At 47.8% G+C, this 16,180-nt stretch overlaps 1 protein-coding gene across 1 annotated transcript in view; it reads left to right on the top strand.

The window, feature by feature from the left end:
• The window catches only part of LOC131262576 (capon-like protein), a 49,566-nt gene that overhangs the window by 9,774 nt on the left and 23,612 nt on the right, over positions 1-16,180 (top strand). The window contains exons 2-4 of the mRNA XM_058264618.1: positions 5,732-5,803; positions 5,974-6,069; positions 6,271-6,435. Coding sequence (XP_058120601.1) covers positions 5,732-5,803; positions 5,974-6,069; positions 6,271-6,435 — 333 coding nt within the window. The remainder of the gene's footprint in view (positions 1-5,731; positions 5,804-5,973; positions 6,070-6,270; positions 6,436-16,180) is intronic.

The raw sequence follows: 16,180 nt of genomic DNA, 5'->3' as shown, positions 1-16,180 counted from the left end.
CGTTGATGTTTGATGTCTGCACATTTAATAGAACGGAAAATGGCAAACGTAAAAATCCCAACGGTGCTGTACGCTCGTGAACTAAACAATAACATTTTAATCAGTTATCGCAATTAGTTATTGGAAACTCATAACTGATCATGCGCTTGTTATAACTGTCTTACGATCATGTGCACATGGTGCGCAAAAGAACTAAACGGTTATCATAAGGTATGGAGAAGAACATATGGCTGCGTGCGCATAGGTCATCCACCCCGAGGGGGGTTTGACCCGATACTCTTCCCGATAGTTTGACCCAAACTGTGTCCGTGATCGACGAGAGGAAAGCTTTCGTACCATATATTTGCTGGCAATCCTTCGATCCTTGCGGGAAAAAGAGAAGAGAAAACGAGAGAGCATTTCGAAAAACATAAGCAACCGAGAGAGGAACATTGTGCGGAGAATGTGTGATCAGCCACAGAGAATGGGTGTGAAAGTCAATCTTGCGGGCGGCAAAAGGGCGGAGGGGGGGAAGATTTTCGCACATAAATAATTAACATACGTCATTCCGGGAATGGCGGCTTTGGCGCTGCGCCAACGGACGACGGTGATGCTGAAGAATCACGGCTCGCGGCAACATTTAAACACGCCATTTAGCACAACAGCCAGTCGAGGGATGCTGCAACGATGGGATGCGGCTTAGCGCTTCTTCCATGCCGCCTTATGGCGTTACGGCTGCTTTCTAGAGGGGGTTTGTGTGGGATGTCAGTGTGTTTGGCGGCTCGAGGTCCGCGGCGTCGCGGGTCTCGCAAACATCGGTTAATGGCCAACGTCCTGCAACAAAGATTGCGCGCGAACCTAGACTTTCCTAGAATATCGCTAACGACAAGGGGTTTCTTTTGACCTGGTTTTCGAATGTTCGTGATGGAAACTGGACACTGGCTGACGTTAATGAACGAATGGAAATAAAGAAGAACTTTCTGGTCAGTATGCCCAATGGAAGGTTGGAGAGGTGAGCTTAAGTGGACGTGGATGCATTCAATCAAAATTATGCACAACGTTCGGTCTTCGGTTGAAGTTTAATCGTACCATTCAAGGGTTAATATGCGTTCTAAAGCCGGTTTTGCGATTCCTTGTTTAGGATTTTTTTATTATTCCTGTACTACTACCATCCTCTTCCCCTTCCTGGCACGTCAAGCAGCATAAACGATGTTTGCTTTTCGTCTGGCGTTTATTTTTGCACCTTGTTTCCTTCTTGTGCGCCGCCGGGAGTCCCACCACTTTTCACTCTTCGGTATGATGTTTTCATTTCATTACGCCGTTTGCACCCCTGTCGGTCTGTGTGTATGTGTGTTTCTGGTGAGGCTGATTATTATTATATGTGGTTAGTAAGGAGTTTTCTTTTACTTATCCCTTTTTTCTTCACTTCATTCGGGCGGAAACAGAACCTTCCTGCACTGAAACTCTTAGCCGCAGTGCATGTTTATCTGCCAGTGAATTGACCTGTGTTCTGGTCGGTGCCGGTTGCTGAAAGATGAAAGATGGGATCGGACACGGGGCGTTGGAAAAAACAATAAACTATTCCAAACCTGTGAGCATGCATCATCAAGAAGCGCTAATGAGGATGTTGTAAATCATAATATTTGCCCTTGTTATCAAACCGGCGAGTGATGATGATGAGATTTTAGGTATACGGTTCATGCCGGGTTTCGGTATCGATATAGGAAGCACATGTTAACTTGTTATCACCGAAGGATGGGATGTGATGGGACGATACGAAAATTGTGTTATACTTGTAACATCCCAGCGGGCCTTCTGAACGCTTTGGGGAATCATACTCTATTTATTTAACATTAAAGAGCCAACGACATCAAAGCGGATGTAAACGACCCCTTTAGAAGTACATATTTTTTAGCTCACGATACAGTGTTCGAGGGCGGAGAAAAATGTACATCAACACTAAGTGCTCTACTGCTGTAAGGAAGGGGTTTGTTCAAATCAAACGACCAGCTCTTGTGGAGAACTTTGGGACGGGGGTGTGTTGCTTCAATCAAGATGTCGGTGGAGATCACCACTTTTTGAGAAAAATGCCGCCAGCAGCAACAGTTTGACGAACGTCGGATTGATGGACGTATTACCCCACGCCTTCCATTGAACGCTTGTCGCGCGATTTCACTTCTCTCGGATGTGAAGGTGGCTTTTGATTCTCCGCCCAATCCTCCACTCCCGAGAAATGGAGGAGAACTTCTTCCATTCACTGTGTATCTTTTCTTTTTCCTGGCAGCATCGGACGGCATGGAAAAATTCTCCCCCCCCCCCCCCCCCCCCCCCATCCGACCCGATTGAGTGCGAACATCCAACAAATAAATACGCGCGACCAACTTCCGTTTAGCGACCCTCTCATGCCATCCTCGATGCGGGGCCGTGCATCATTGCAACAGCTGGAATGCACTATGCATCCCCCTGACAGCAATCACGGACACGGGCAAGACACGCCGCCAGTCACACACTCATGCAAAGCCCCGCCAGCTTGTTGTCGTCTTTTCGCCTGACCGACAGACGCTTCGCCTGACGCTGCACTTTATCGTTTAACGGTGCACTTTGCATAGCGGTGGCTTGCATACTGTTTTGTTTTGTTTTGTTTTGCCTTTTTTTTTACAGATGTTATGCTTCGCTTACACCACGCGGCCCACTTCTTGCGTGCTTACACGCCCTCCGGCCCCTCGTCTGGCCTCGGTTCCCCCGTTCGTCATTAGCTTGCTTCCGTTGAGAAAAGAGGGCCGCACCACTTGTGTGCCAAGCCCTTTTGCCGGTGGCTTCCGACGTGTGGTTTTACTTACCACGCTCGGGTCCCCAATCACGTCGCCTCGTATTATGCTGCCCAGATCGGAGAGATACACTATCCTCCGCCAGCTTCCCGCATGCAATGATGGCACTGCTTTCCTTCCCCCCTCGATCCACAATAAAGTGCTGTGGACCATCGTTTGCATTTCAATTTCTGTTACCTTAATGCTTCTTTTTGTTATCTTTGACCTTGTTTCTTTTTTCATCTGTTGTTGCGATTACTAGCCATGTTCCGCTCCCGGTCCCACTTCTCTGTCCAATTATGTCCAGTGCTTTCAATATGTTACCATCGCGTGTTGTTTGTTCGTTGTCCCTTTTTTAATTTCACCACCACTAGATTTCCATACCTGTTAGCTTTTTATTGTTTTCTTTTCCCACTTCCATTGTACATTGCTCTCGGTGATGTACCGTTCAGTTGATCCAGTGTCTAGCATTGCACCTTTGGAGTTGCATCCATTATTCTCTTTCTGCCAACCTTAAAAAAACATATCGGACATATGCGTGAGTCTCTAGAGGTGTCCGGTAGCCCTAGGTCCCCCTCTATCTTTCTATTTCTCACTTCACCCGGATCAAGTTTTCGATTCGACGTATCATTTCCCGTACTTTTTCCACCATGTCCTCAATATGTCCTCCTTTTGTTTTTACTCTCCAATGGCCTTATATTGAACGCTTCTCAGTTCTCTACAGTATTATAATTATAATTCGCCGCAAAATTTGTTCTGGTGATTGTTTGCTACAGTGAAGGAAGCTCGAGCGTCACGTTGATCCAGTCCCGAAAGAGCCTTCCAGCAGCTGTGTTTATGCTTCATCAAGGCATACGAACGCAAACGCAAGAATGGAAACGCAAACGCAGTGGCATTGCACGATACGCTGGCGAGAATGCTGGCATTGCGTGCGTGGTCTAATTTTAAACTCGTTGTTATGAAAACGTTAGTGAAGAAATAAACACGGAAAACGCGGTGCGTGCACGGGTGGAAAAGAAATGTGAAACCCTTTTCCACCGCCACCCAATGCCCTCCCCTTTCTCTTGGGGTGGTCAAAAACCAAAACTTCGGCCCGCTGACAGACAAGCGCGTGAAGGTATTGTGGAGTCTCTGGAATAGCTGCGGCTGGCGCCACGAAGAAGGGAAGTGATTATTAATGAAACCGTTTGCTCGGAGGGTAATTATGGGCGGCAGCAGTTAGCACCCTTTTCCGGGCGTTTTATTTACCTCCAACTTGGAGCGATTGGAGAAACAATCAAAAGTTTAATTTCTTCGATTTTTGTTGCCCCTTCCAAAGCAAGGCCAACCCGTTATCGTGTGGATACTTTTGGGTGGATTTTCCTCCGATGGCCCGATAGTTCGGCCGTTCGGAAAGGGAACGAAAAACAGTGCATTGAAAAATGAAAACAGCCACTAGCGTCTTTTTCAGCCTAAATCTACTTTATATTTATTTTATTAATGATTTTCATTCCTAAAAGCTACCAAGCTGTTCCATATAGAAATTTGCTGCAATTGATGAGGGAAAATTGGTTTCCAAAAACAAACATTGGTTTGGGAAAAGAAAAATGAATATTCACCAACTAGACCGAGAGAGAGGGAGAGAGAAAGAGAGAGGGCGATAAGAGATTCCAATTATTGTCCTGCGTCGGTTTGCTGCGATCGAAAAGAAGGCAAAATACGGGTGAAAACAACTGCGTCCATCCGGAATTGGGGTCCCGGGCTCGGTTCCGCTCTTTCTCCGTTTCGCAGCTGGCCGGACATTAGGCGTGGGTTGCAGTTTAGTTTTATTTTCTATTGGTTACGGTTCAGTGACGATTAGCCGGTTGGGCGGACACGGCGTAGGATTCATGGTTATTTTTCTTCTTTTCGTCAGGAAAAGAGGGAAAATTTGAGTCCCGGTGTGCCATGACAATCAATGGCGACTATTACTTTGTAATATGGGGCAGTCGTTGGAGACTGTGGAATACACTTTTCGGAAAGACGCTTGCAACGGACATGACAGCGCGTCACCCAAGGATCGAAATAAATGGTTTACAAACGATTAAACTTGGGAATTGTGTCGCTTCAACGATTTCCATATCAATCATTTTTACTTGTGGTCCCTCCAGAGCTCAGAATTCATACCGAATGATAACTGATTGACAGAAAGGTTTTTGTATGGGTAAAGGATTCCGTTTAATTTCATGTTATGCTTCAATATAGTAGAGCTTTCGCAAGAAAAAGCAATTTCAACCCGGTTGAAAATGTTGCTCATCCAAGGCGGAAGAGTTCAAAGGCTGGATTAGTAGTGATTCTTTATCGGAAGATGTTCTTCCGGCCGCAAACCCTGGAGCAGGCATCATTCCGGCCCATAAAACGGCTGTTTGGAATTCACCTTTTCAAGCGTGTATGATTCATTCGAAATCTCCCACCCAATAATGGGAGGTGAATGGATGGATGGCGGTGACTCATCGGAGTCCTATTTTGTCCCGACGTCAATGCGAACCACTGGGGTAAAAATTTCCCACCATCGTGTAGCTGCCCAGGTGTGTGGTGGCTTGAAGAAAAGAATTCAGAGCTAGTGCTCAGATGGTGGCTGATTGGACACACTATCGGGCGCGTGGGTTAATAACCGTCTCCTACGTGTCCCCATTTACCTCTGCGAATACCTTACGTCGACCGCTCCGACATCGAGACGGAAGGGACACACCGGGTCTTCGGGGTTGAGAGGATTAGCAAGCGCTATCGATGATTGATTTGGCAAAGGTTAGCAAAAGTGCCAGTGCAACTGGTAGGACGTACGCCCCCCCCGGGGGGCTTCTTTCGATTGCGGTCCAGAGGCCTCCGCCCTTGCTCCTTACGCCCTGCTCGATGGCTGCTGCACCTCAAAAGAATCAAGTATGATTAATTTTGTAATGTTTCTTTCCTTCCGCCTTTCGTTGCAGCTGATCGGATGGCAGGTCGTACCGAGGCCTAGCAATCGGACGGAAATTGTTCAGGCCATGCGAAGGATACGGGTAAGTGCAGGAGGGGACCAATTCTTTCGTGGAACGTGAGCCAATCGGCCAAAGTGGAACGCTTCCATTTCGAGCTGCAGTTGCAGCAGCATCCAATCTAACGGTTTCTTTCTTTCTTTCTTCTTTCGCCCACCACCCCCCAAAACCTAATCTCTTGCGTCCATCGATAGTACGAGTGTAAGGTTCAAAACAGCAAGAAGAAGAAGGTCACCGTCAGCATCTCGGTGGAAGGTGTTCGCGTGTGCCTGAAGCGGAAGAGACGAAAGGTAAGGACCGGCGGCAGCGACTTCGCTCCCTTCCTCGGTAACGCCGGAACCCATTTCCATCATCATCGTTCATCAATGGGCTTTCCCTGAACGGTTGTCAAGATTCGGCGTTTGATCCATTACTCGCAGCAATCAACCTCCACCTCCTTCCCGCTCCATTGCACTTTCTTACTAGCGTCCTTTTCCCGCCCGCAGAAAAAGCAGCACCAGTGGAACGACCCGCTGGAGATAGAACTGCTCAGCCATCCCATCTACCGGATATTCTACGTCTCGCACGATAGCAACGACCTGAAGATCTTCAGCTACATCGCACGCGATGGCAGTAGCGACGTGTTCAAGTGTTGCGTCTTCAAGACGAACAAAAAGGTAAGTCAAACTTCCTGCGTAGAAAATGTAGAAATCATCCTAAACCCGAACTCGAGCTGAACGTAACATGTTCTGATTGCATTCACTTAATTGATATCCGGCTCACAACGAATAGCCTAAGGTATGTTTTTGACCATCGGATTTAGAGGGTTCATTGGACACGACCATAAGCCACCACCACGTGGTGGTGTGTATTATACGGTTAGCAGGTCGTTGACTTTTTACCTACTTTCAAACGCGCATGTCGCATCGTTTAGGGCTCCGATTCCGAGGGTTGCCCTCCAGCATAAAACGGTACCAAAGGCTCGGGACTCGGAGCCCCAAATCGGGTGTTTGTATCTTTCTTATCTTTCGAAGGCGCCCGCCGCCCAACAGCCGACCGGAGGAGGAATTGTTTCCATTTCAAGGTGTTGAATGTATGCTCTCCGGGGACACACAAGAGGCCTCCCTTGGCTTCCCTTTTGCCGAACTATATTTTCAATCGTGCTAGAAGACACGGTATGATATTCCCTTTTGTGCCGGGAGGCTTTCGGTAATTTATATTTGCCCTTCGGTGACAGCAAATAAATCGCACAAAATATCCGGTGACCAAACATGTTGGGCATTGAAAATCCGTTTCATCTAGTTCCGTTAGAGCGGGACCGAAGAGCGGGCATGTTTATTCGTTCGCTCTACAACGGGGACGGGAGCGAAGTGTTTGCTTTTCGAAGGCTCGAAAACTCCCATCCCATCCGGTGTCCAAAAAGTCCCCTATCGGTGACACAATTCGTGTGTGCGTTGAGACTTTTTGGAAAACGAGTGGCCGGTCAGCTCGTCAGAGATACCATCGCACTAGACACGTTTGAAATGCGGTGATGCTTCATGCGAGGTTCTACAAAATCATTCGCCGTCACCACCGGATCCCGTACGGCCATAATAGGCCTTCATTTGCAAATGATTGTTAGTGACATACACGCACACTCCACAATGGATGCCGGAGTGACTCATTCATCCCGCGCTCGAATGCGATGAGGTGCACCGCAGTGGAATGCGATGGAACGCTAATCGCTGCTTCCGCCTTCCTTCCGGCCACAGCTCGTAGGGAACCGGTTTCTGTTCGTGGTCGGCAGGTGGATGGATGCTGGTGCGTTGCGATGATATCAACGCTGTTTTAATTGGCCACTCCTCACCCACCCTTGTGGGATGTGTGGTTGAAGCGGGTGGTGTACACCACCTCTCTTGCTCGAGTGCACCACCCTTAGCAATGTGTTTTCTGATGTGGAATTACTTTCCTCACGAACGATTGCAAAGTGGAAAGACATCTGCAACTGCAACAGCCTGATTCATTTGTGTAGGGAAAACGAAAAGCTTTGTTATGAACATTTCTTCCAAATTTATTTATCACATTTGTTTTGTTCTAAAACACTCTGGGTAGCGGAGATGATAGTGATTTAAAATAAAAAATCTTAAAACAATCCACTATGGTACATTTATACAACCGGAGAAACTTTAGTGTTGTTAAATCTTGATAGTCCTCGGCGGAGTTGTTTATAAAGTTTCCTAGCTTGCGATGAAGCTAACAGTTCAACTACTTTGGAAAGACGAAAAGAGCACAATGAAACATAGGTGCGATTTCTGTCACGCAAGCGTCATCATGTTTATTTTGATTCCCCCAACGTCAACCGAGACCGAGACGACAACGTGTGGAGATGCGATGTAATTTAATGGTAATTTAGCTCCATGCTTTCGACCGCGAAAGTCTCAAACTTCACCACCGGAAAAGGGTATGGTTTGTGATGTTGGTTTGCTTTTGTTCCCACACGTACACACATACTCACAGACGATTTTGTTTCGTCTCCAATAAGCCGGAATGCTTACAACTGCATGCACTTAGTATTGTGTATCATGAGCTTTTTAATCTCTTCTTATCATGCAAGGAGTCGACCGTATTTGGAAAGTAAAGATCCCAAAACTGATGACTGTAAGGTTGGGAAATCACATGGAAGGGAACTGATGAACAATGTATTTTAGATTCAAAGTATTTGGAAAGGCGGTTGGAAATGAAAGCGAGGGAAAAAGAGGTTCCCTCTTCATCTGCAGCCCGCTACAGATTTATTCATTTTGAAAATTAATAGCCAGTACGTTTATTTGTATTCCAGACCGCTGGAAAAACAATAACAACACTCAGCACAACGCTTCAAGTTCGGTTGAAGTTAATTAAATTTTCCTGGCACGCCCAGCGCGCCACCCGAAAAGCGCCGAAGTGTGGCGTCTCCGGCACCCAATCGAACATCTTCCGGTTATGATGGAGTTCGCTTCCAACGTATTTGACTCATCCCCCCTTTCGCTTTCCCATTCAGTAGTCGACCGGCGCCATTTTTGAGCAGCAAGTCGCACGAGTTAGAGTGTCGTTGTTGGCGATTTGCAGCTGGGAACGGGGGGGATAGAGGAGTACGCCATTTAAATGATAATCACGCATCATGTCACGCACGTTCTGGTTTGGAACATTTGCATTCCTTGCCTTGGGTGGATATTGGGACGGTGTTCGCTCGGTGGGCATCCGATCGAACACAACATGACGGAGATTAGCATACAGAATGGCAGGCTATTCTTGCTCGGATTGTCAACTGCCACCAGACGGCACTGAGGGAATGTTTGGCAAATTTGTCACATTAGAAGGCGTGAATGTCAAGCTGCTCGTGGCGAATCCCACGCCTCAAGCAACCATCAAAGCACGTTAGTTCCAGTGGAGCATCAAAACGGTCGCCATTCTGTGGATGGTGGACTTGCTTGTATGACGGTTTTCTCAACTTTACTACGCCACTTTTTTTTGTAAAAGAGTGAAGAAAAGCAACCCCTAGACTCTGAAAAGATAAAGTATCAGAAGAAAGGGAATGCAGTCACATCTGACCAGTGAAGAGGAAGTGAAAAGATGAATTGATTGGAAGTTCAAAGCTTGGAGAGAAAGAGCTTGAAGGTGACAGTGTGGATAACTGTACGCTGGTTCATGGCCATTCAAACGAACCGAAGCGGAAATGGTTCTGCACACGCTTCCGTCCATTTGGGCCAACAGCGGAATTCGTATATCTATTTTCTCCTTATATTTTTAAACAAACATCGAACCCACTATGGAAAGTGTTGAACAATATATATATAAAGAATATCTTCATTGCTAAAGGCACACCTTTGGCGAGTCACACCTTTAACGATTTGTTTATTTAAGGTGCTTGAGAAAACAAACGCGATCGATCGTGGCAGCGTAAAACGACACATCAAACACACTTTTACACACGCACATAGTTTGGGTGATCAAGAATTTCCCTCAACTATATGATCGTTGATGAATTCATCAGTCGTCCCACCGTCAACGTTTTTATTTGAATGGAGACGCATTGTTGATCGTCGTCGCTTTTCTGTGCGCTGTCTGGTTAGGTTTCGACGGAGAGGGAGGGGGTAAATGAGTAAACAAATTTTAAAATCACTGAAAAAGAAACTGTCAACGATCGAATGACAAATCCCGGCGTCGCTTCACGTCGGCCACAGATACCACCAAACTATCGTGGGGGGGAGCAGTCTTCTTCGGGGTGTTTTCTAGCGGAGCATGATGATCGTGATGGACGAGGTTTAAAATCGCCAGACAAGCCAAAGACACAACTTGAACCTGAGCCGTTCGGCCTTCCTCTTTCTTCTGCGCTTCAGCACCAAAACACACACGCGCAACCTGCTCGAAGACGGAAGCTGGGCTTGTTAATGTATGCAACGATAACGAAGCGTTAAATTTAGTTTGACAGATTAACGTTTGATTAACGTACCCTGATGTATGGGTGAAAACGCATTGTGCGCGTGTGTTTCTATTCGTATTAACAATCTGGCCGTACTGAATTTTTCATAAAAACAATATTTCTGATTCCTGTAAGTCAAATAATCTACCAACGGTTGCGATAGGGTTTGTTGATCACAAACTTGCCTGCTCTAAGGCGAGTACTAACTCGAAATACGATAGCACAGAATAAAATGGGGACACCACATCTTTCCAACTCCCCACCAACCAAGTTCGGCAAGAAGTAGCGTAAGTAGCAAGCAGTACCCAGTCTTTATTTTCCTATCGACGTTGGTAACTTAATGTGAGCAAATAAATTTAAGTGGACGCTCATTCGGGGTGATGAGCTATGATAGGTTCCACGCGCTTCAATCATTCGATGGAGGGATGGGGATAGGGGTGGGAGGAGCCGAACGTATCGCTCCTCACCTTCCCCCCGCCCTACTCCGCCAGCAATCTATCTCGCTCCGCTTTCAATCGGAGTTTGTCTGCATTTTGTCAGTGAGCTAATGTCACCGATCTGCTGATCGTTCGTCTGGCGACATCGTCAGCGAAAATATCATCGAAAACGTAAAAAGAACGAAGCTGCGGACGAAGAAGATGGTGGTTTGCGGGGAACAAAGTATTCGACTGAGACAAATATAAATTAAGCATTATTCACGAGATGTTGCTAGACCCCGTCCAACGTGTGGCGTCGTGGTAGAAATAAATTTATTTTTACAAATGCTCCATATCCTCAACATCATTCAATAAGGGTTTACGATGAGACATTAGAATGTCGACACTTATCATTATCATCCGAGTGATAGCTCAACTTCGATCTCTGGTCCTTGCTCTTTACTCTTGTGTTTGCAAATTTCGTTTCAAACGTCAAATTACATTTTCCCTTTGAGTTGAGCCAGTACTCCCCCCTCCCTATCATTTACGGAAAAGCCAATATATTTCAAATGGTCGAGTCGGCTCGGCCTTTCGTGCCAGGCCAGGACATAAACCGACCTGGGCAACGCAGGGGAGCTAATCTACTGCAGTTAAACAGTACCTGTTAATTGCAACATCGCACCGTTAGAATGGCGCAACTCCAACTACTTTGCTACGATGGGATCGTCGAAAATGTAAACACTGGTGCGAGAGAAAAGCTGCCCAGGAAAACCGACCAGGAGCATTGGTCGGGTCGGCGCGCAGAGTTCGACAGAGCAGCGGCGAGAATCCGGGAGAACCAACCCGAACCGATCCGTTCCGATCGAATCTTCTCCTGATTCTGTCATTCGCTTGTGTAGCAACACCCTGAGGAAAACTGATTGGAGAAAACTAGAGAAAATCTCTCCATACTCCCGCGTCCACCACTGGTTTTCTCTGGCGTCCTCTTCTGGAAGGAAAGGTTCGGGTTCGGGGTGCTGATGTTATCCTGCTCGCACGGACAACGTGGATGTTCGGCGTTGAGCGGACGAAAGGAAGACGGAGGGGGGCGTGACATCACAACTGACCATCAGCGTATGATCGTAAAATATGAAGCACACAAACAACACTCTTCTACAGACACACACGCAGCAGCGAACCAAGCCATGACGGCATGATGAAGACGTGGAAAACAGGACTATAGAACCGTGCTTGAGTGTCTCGAGGACGATGGAAACGAAAGAGGGAAATAGAAGTAGTGCCGCGATTTTTCCAACACTGCCACGATCGCAAATTCGCATTGGAAAGAAAGGGAAATGTAAGTAGTGTGAACGGGGAAAATGAGATGAAAAACAAACCACCTCCAAATGAGTGAAGTACGGCGAGAGAAATAGGATGTTTTCCCCGTCCCCCGGGGTTCGATCAACGTTCGACTATCGGATCGGAGCAGGGGGGAGGGGAGGAGGAGGATCAACTGTGGCCGAGAAAACTGACCAGCTGAAGATGCTGCTACTGCTGCTCCTGTCCTTCAGCCCCCTTCCCTTCCCAATCCCCATTCCACCCTGTGTGCAAGATTGACGTCTACTAAACGGCCGGCCACCACGTCCCGCTCCCCCCTCTCCCCCCACCGATCCCGTCTTCTGGGAAGCGAGCGAGATGGAGCGAGATATTTTAAAATTATAACCATACGTCGGGGCCGGCGTGATTGAAGCTCTCTTTGAGTGTGTTCGAAGACGAAGCAGCGCGCGGCGGGTACCTTGCGGCCGGTTTTTCCGTTGGATTTTCAGTATTTTGCTTTTCAAAATCTGGGCAAACGCCGGCTCTCAGCGGGCGGGCGAGTAGGGGGAGGAGTGTAGGAAAAAAAAAGAGCCATGCAAAACCCAAACTACCTAGCGGCCAGCTTCGTCGTCAATGTGTCTTAGTCTTCGTCCTCGTGGTCGTTGTCGTCGTCGTGGTCGTTGTCGTTGGCGTTGTCGTCATCGTCGCCAGCGTGATCGTCTTCGGTGCTGCTCCGGTCGGTCCGAAAGACCGACCACGATTGGGCCAGCGATCAGGCGGCAGCTCAGTGCGTGTGGTGTATCCATCGGACGCGGTTCTGCATAATAAGCAGCGAGAGCAACACCCGTGTGCTGCCGTTGGGGTTAACTGGCCTGTTCTCCACGCGAATATCCTGACCATCCTCCGGCCCGCGGTTGCGTCGGAACCGTCACGAATCACGATCATCGCGAAATCGATCCTCGAGCTCGACCGCGCACGCACACACCGTTACGTCGCTGCGCTGCAGCCCCGGAAATCGAATCTCGTTCGTCGTTCGGTTTTGGTTCGCTCGTTCTCCTCTCCACTGGTAACAATCGATCGCCGTTTAGCGATAGTGTTCGTTTGTTTGTTTGTTTGTTTTACCTACATGACCCGCTGTCAGGCGGCTGACAGATGGCTTTTGACACCGAACGCAGCCAAATATTGCGAGTGATGTGACGACGGCGGTATCGATCGATCGATTGTTATGGCGCTCGGAATTGTGGGGAAAAAAGAAAATGGCCTCCTAGATAAATCAGGGGTGGAAAACGGAAATGGAAACTGTTGCATCCAGGTTGGTGTTGCGAACGCATGCATTAACGATCGTCGGTACCACGTGAATGTTGCTTTGCTGTCATCGGTTTCGATCGACCTTTCCCGAATCGATCGAAGCGGAATAATGTGTGAAAGAATATCCTTCGGTGAATTGTTCTCCTCCTGTGCCTGTGTGCCGCACAGTGGTAGTGTGTTTGTGAGTGTGATTCCGTACATAGATTATAATAATCCGTTCGATTATGTAACAGTTTGGTAATGGTCGGCCGGAAAAAAGATCGTCATCATTTTCGTCAAGAAAAAATAAATGGGGGAAAAATACGATCATCGAAACGTGTTAAATCTCCCGCATGTGTCGCTCTAGTGTGCCAGTGTGTTTGTGTGGCTGGTTTTCGATCGCTTTTGGTACACAAAACGTGCTCCACCGTGTTTGGTAACCGACCGAATTGCATGTGACGTTGTTGTGCAGCATTTTTGGCCAATCGATATCTGGTCTGCGCGGCGTTGGCTCGTTACGGTTACGGCCAGTTTAGTTGCGGGCAAGGTCGTGATTTTGTCTTTGTCGCCGAGATCAAGCTATTCCTTGTGTGTGTATGTGTGTGTGTGTGTTGAGTCCCAGAGGAAGTCACCACCGACGGGCACCGCGCGATACCCGGCTCATTGTCGTCCACAAACGACCAGACCTGGGCCCAGAGGATATTTTGTCCCTTCCTCCGTTCTCTGCTTCGTTACGTCCTCCCGGTTGGTTTGTGGAATTCTTTAGTGATAAAAATCAAAACCAATGTTTAAAAATAGTACCGAAACAAAACACACCAAAAAACATACGTAAAAACCACAAATCGGCGACAGCAGAAAACAAACCGACGGCGCGCACCCGCACGGCAGAAGAAAACAGAGAGGAAAATCACTGCAAAAAAAGAAAAAAACGAACCGCCAGCTCCTTTGCAAAAAAACACAACGCTACGCAGGAGGGGCGAGTGCTTCAGGAGGGCCGGACAAGGGGCTCAATTTCAAAGTGGTGCGGTTTGATTTCTGCGCGAAGAGCAACAGCAAAACCTACCACTAGTGTGGGGCTCGAGAAAAATTAAAGTACCAAAATCTGAAGAAGCGCAAAACAATCGGCAGGGATAGAGATCGCGCAGGAAGGACGCGGCGATGCGAATCGAGAGATTATAGTACCTCTCGGCGACCACAAGGCGTGGCGGGGGGACAAAACATATTCGAGCGTGTCTCGAAAAGAGCGTTCGGAAGGGAGCAGGCGAGCAGGCAACACAACAAAAAAGAAAAACGGCGATAAAATCAGTGGAAAAAGACTGAAGTGAGGAAAATAAATGAATAAATTTCAAAGTCATCAAGTGGATTGCTCCTAGCTCTCGCACATTTTCGCGCCCAGCCTTCCCATCCATCCATTTGGCGCCCCCGGATTTTCCCACTGGCGGGGGGGGGTAAGGATGGACCAACACGCCAACGGGGGCAACGCAGCTTCCACCGCGGATGGTGTTCCTTTTTGTCTGCCTTTTTTTCTTGTCACCCTTGCCACATCAACGAGCAGAACGAAGCTGCTTACGGTGTGTCTCAAGGGAAGAGTTGTCGCGAGAATGTGTGGGCGAGAATCACGCCGAAGAGCCGAACGGCGGTCGGATGGATGTGTCGGTTGGTGGGAGAAGGGGAGGGAAGGCTTTTGAGAATCGTTCTGGCCACCACCAACGGCGGGATCCAGCCACTTTTCTTTGTGATCAATGCGCTTCCCTTCCTCGGATGCTGACTGCTCAAGAGCGAATATCGGCGATGCTTGATGAAATCTTGCAGTGGCTTTTCTTGGAACAATAAAGATAAATGTCTTTATTGTATTTTATTTTGGTACCGTAAAGGCTGGGATGCGCTTTTTCTTTTACTTTTGCTTTGCTTTTACAGATAAATAAAGAAAGTAAGATTGATACAATCGAATGCAATATTTACGCTTTTCATAAGCATATTTGAGAGCTACTACAGAGCAACAAAGTACTGACTGAAATTGGAAGTGAATCATATCGAACAACCTTAAAAGATCATTCCAGATCCTTATTTGAGGGGAAAAAACGAAGCCATGCATCGATACAGTCGATAAAAGAAAGAAAGAACATATAGCTGAGAAAAACTTAAACGGTTCCGGCATCCTTCCACTCGATACAGGTGTGTAAAGGGTTTGCACTCGTGTTTGTGGCCAGAATCGGCCCGATACGAGTCGTGGTACGAGGTTCGCGCTGCACGGCACAGGAGAGCAGGCGAGGTGTCCGCAGCTGACATGGCCAAGATGTAGCGGCTTGGGAAAGATGATTTGCTGCCGTTAGCTGTTGCCGTTGCCGCGAGCATCGCTTGAGAGGGTGAAAATTATTGTTCAAGTGCCTTTGGAGTGCCGACCCGACTACCGCGACTGGCGTCCGGATTTAGAAAGCAAAGACATCATCGGCCCCTCAGGAAAGGTAGGAAAAACTTCGGGCGGGAAAGAAGAACAAGATCGGAAGACGATGCGAAACCGTTCACTAGCCGTTCGGGCCCAAGGAAACCGAATACACCGCTTCGAGGACTCTTTTTCCTCGGTGGAACTGTTGGACGTACACACATCCGACGACGACCTGTCCGAGCGACCGGAGGTCTGTTGATTGGACAGTTTTTCTTCCACATTACCGCGCGGGCGCGTGTGTATGTGTGTGTTTTCGCCCGACTTTGACGCCGATTTACCTTCTCACTAGCTCGTCTTCAATGTCGAGTGTTTGGGTTGAAACGCCGTTTCGTTCGCCGAAGCCGAACACGATCGAATCTCCCACGAGATCCTCACGGCAAATGGACGCGACACTACGCGACGGTGAAAATGGACGGTCGAGGGAACTCCTCCCCTCCCTCCCCACCCTCCACTCCATCGTGGTTTTTCTTTACCACAAACCAACCGTTGGTTATTTGTCCGAATTGACCACTCTTGGGATGATTTATTTTCGCACCAAA

This window comes from Anopheles coustani, chromosome 2, assembly GCF_943734705.1.
Source record: "Anopheles coustani chromosome 2, idAnoCousDA_361_x.2, whole genome shotgun sequence".
NCBI lineage: Eukaryota > Metazoa > Arthropoda > Insecta > Diptera > Culicidae > Anopheles > Anopheles coustani.
The sequence above is the reverse complement of the archived record's forward strand: the minus strand, read 5'-3'. Positions and strand labels throughout refer to the sequence as shown.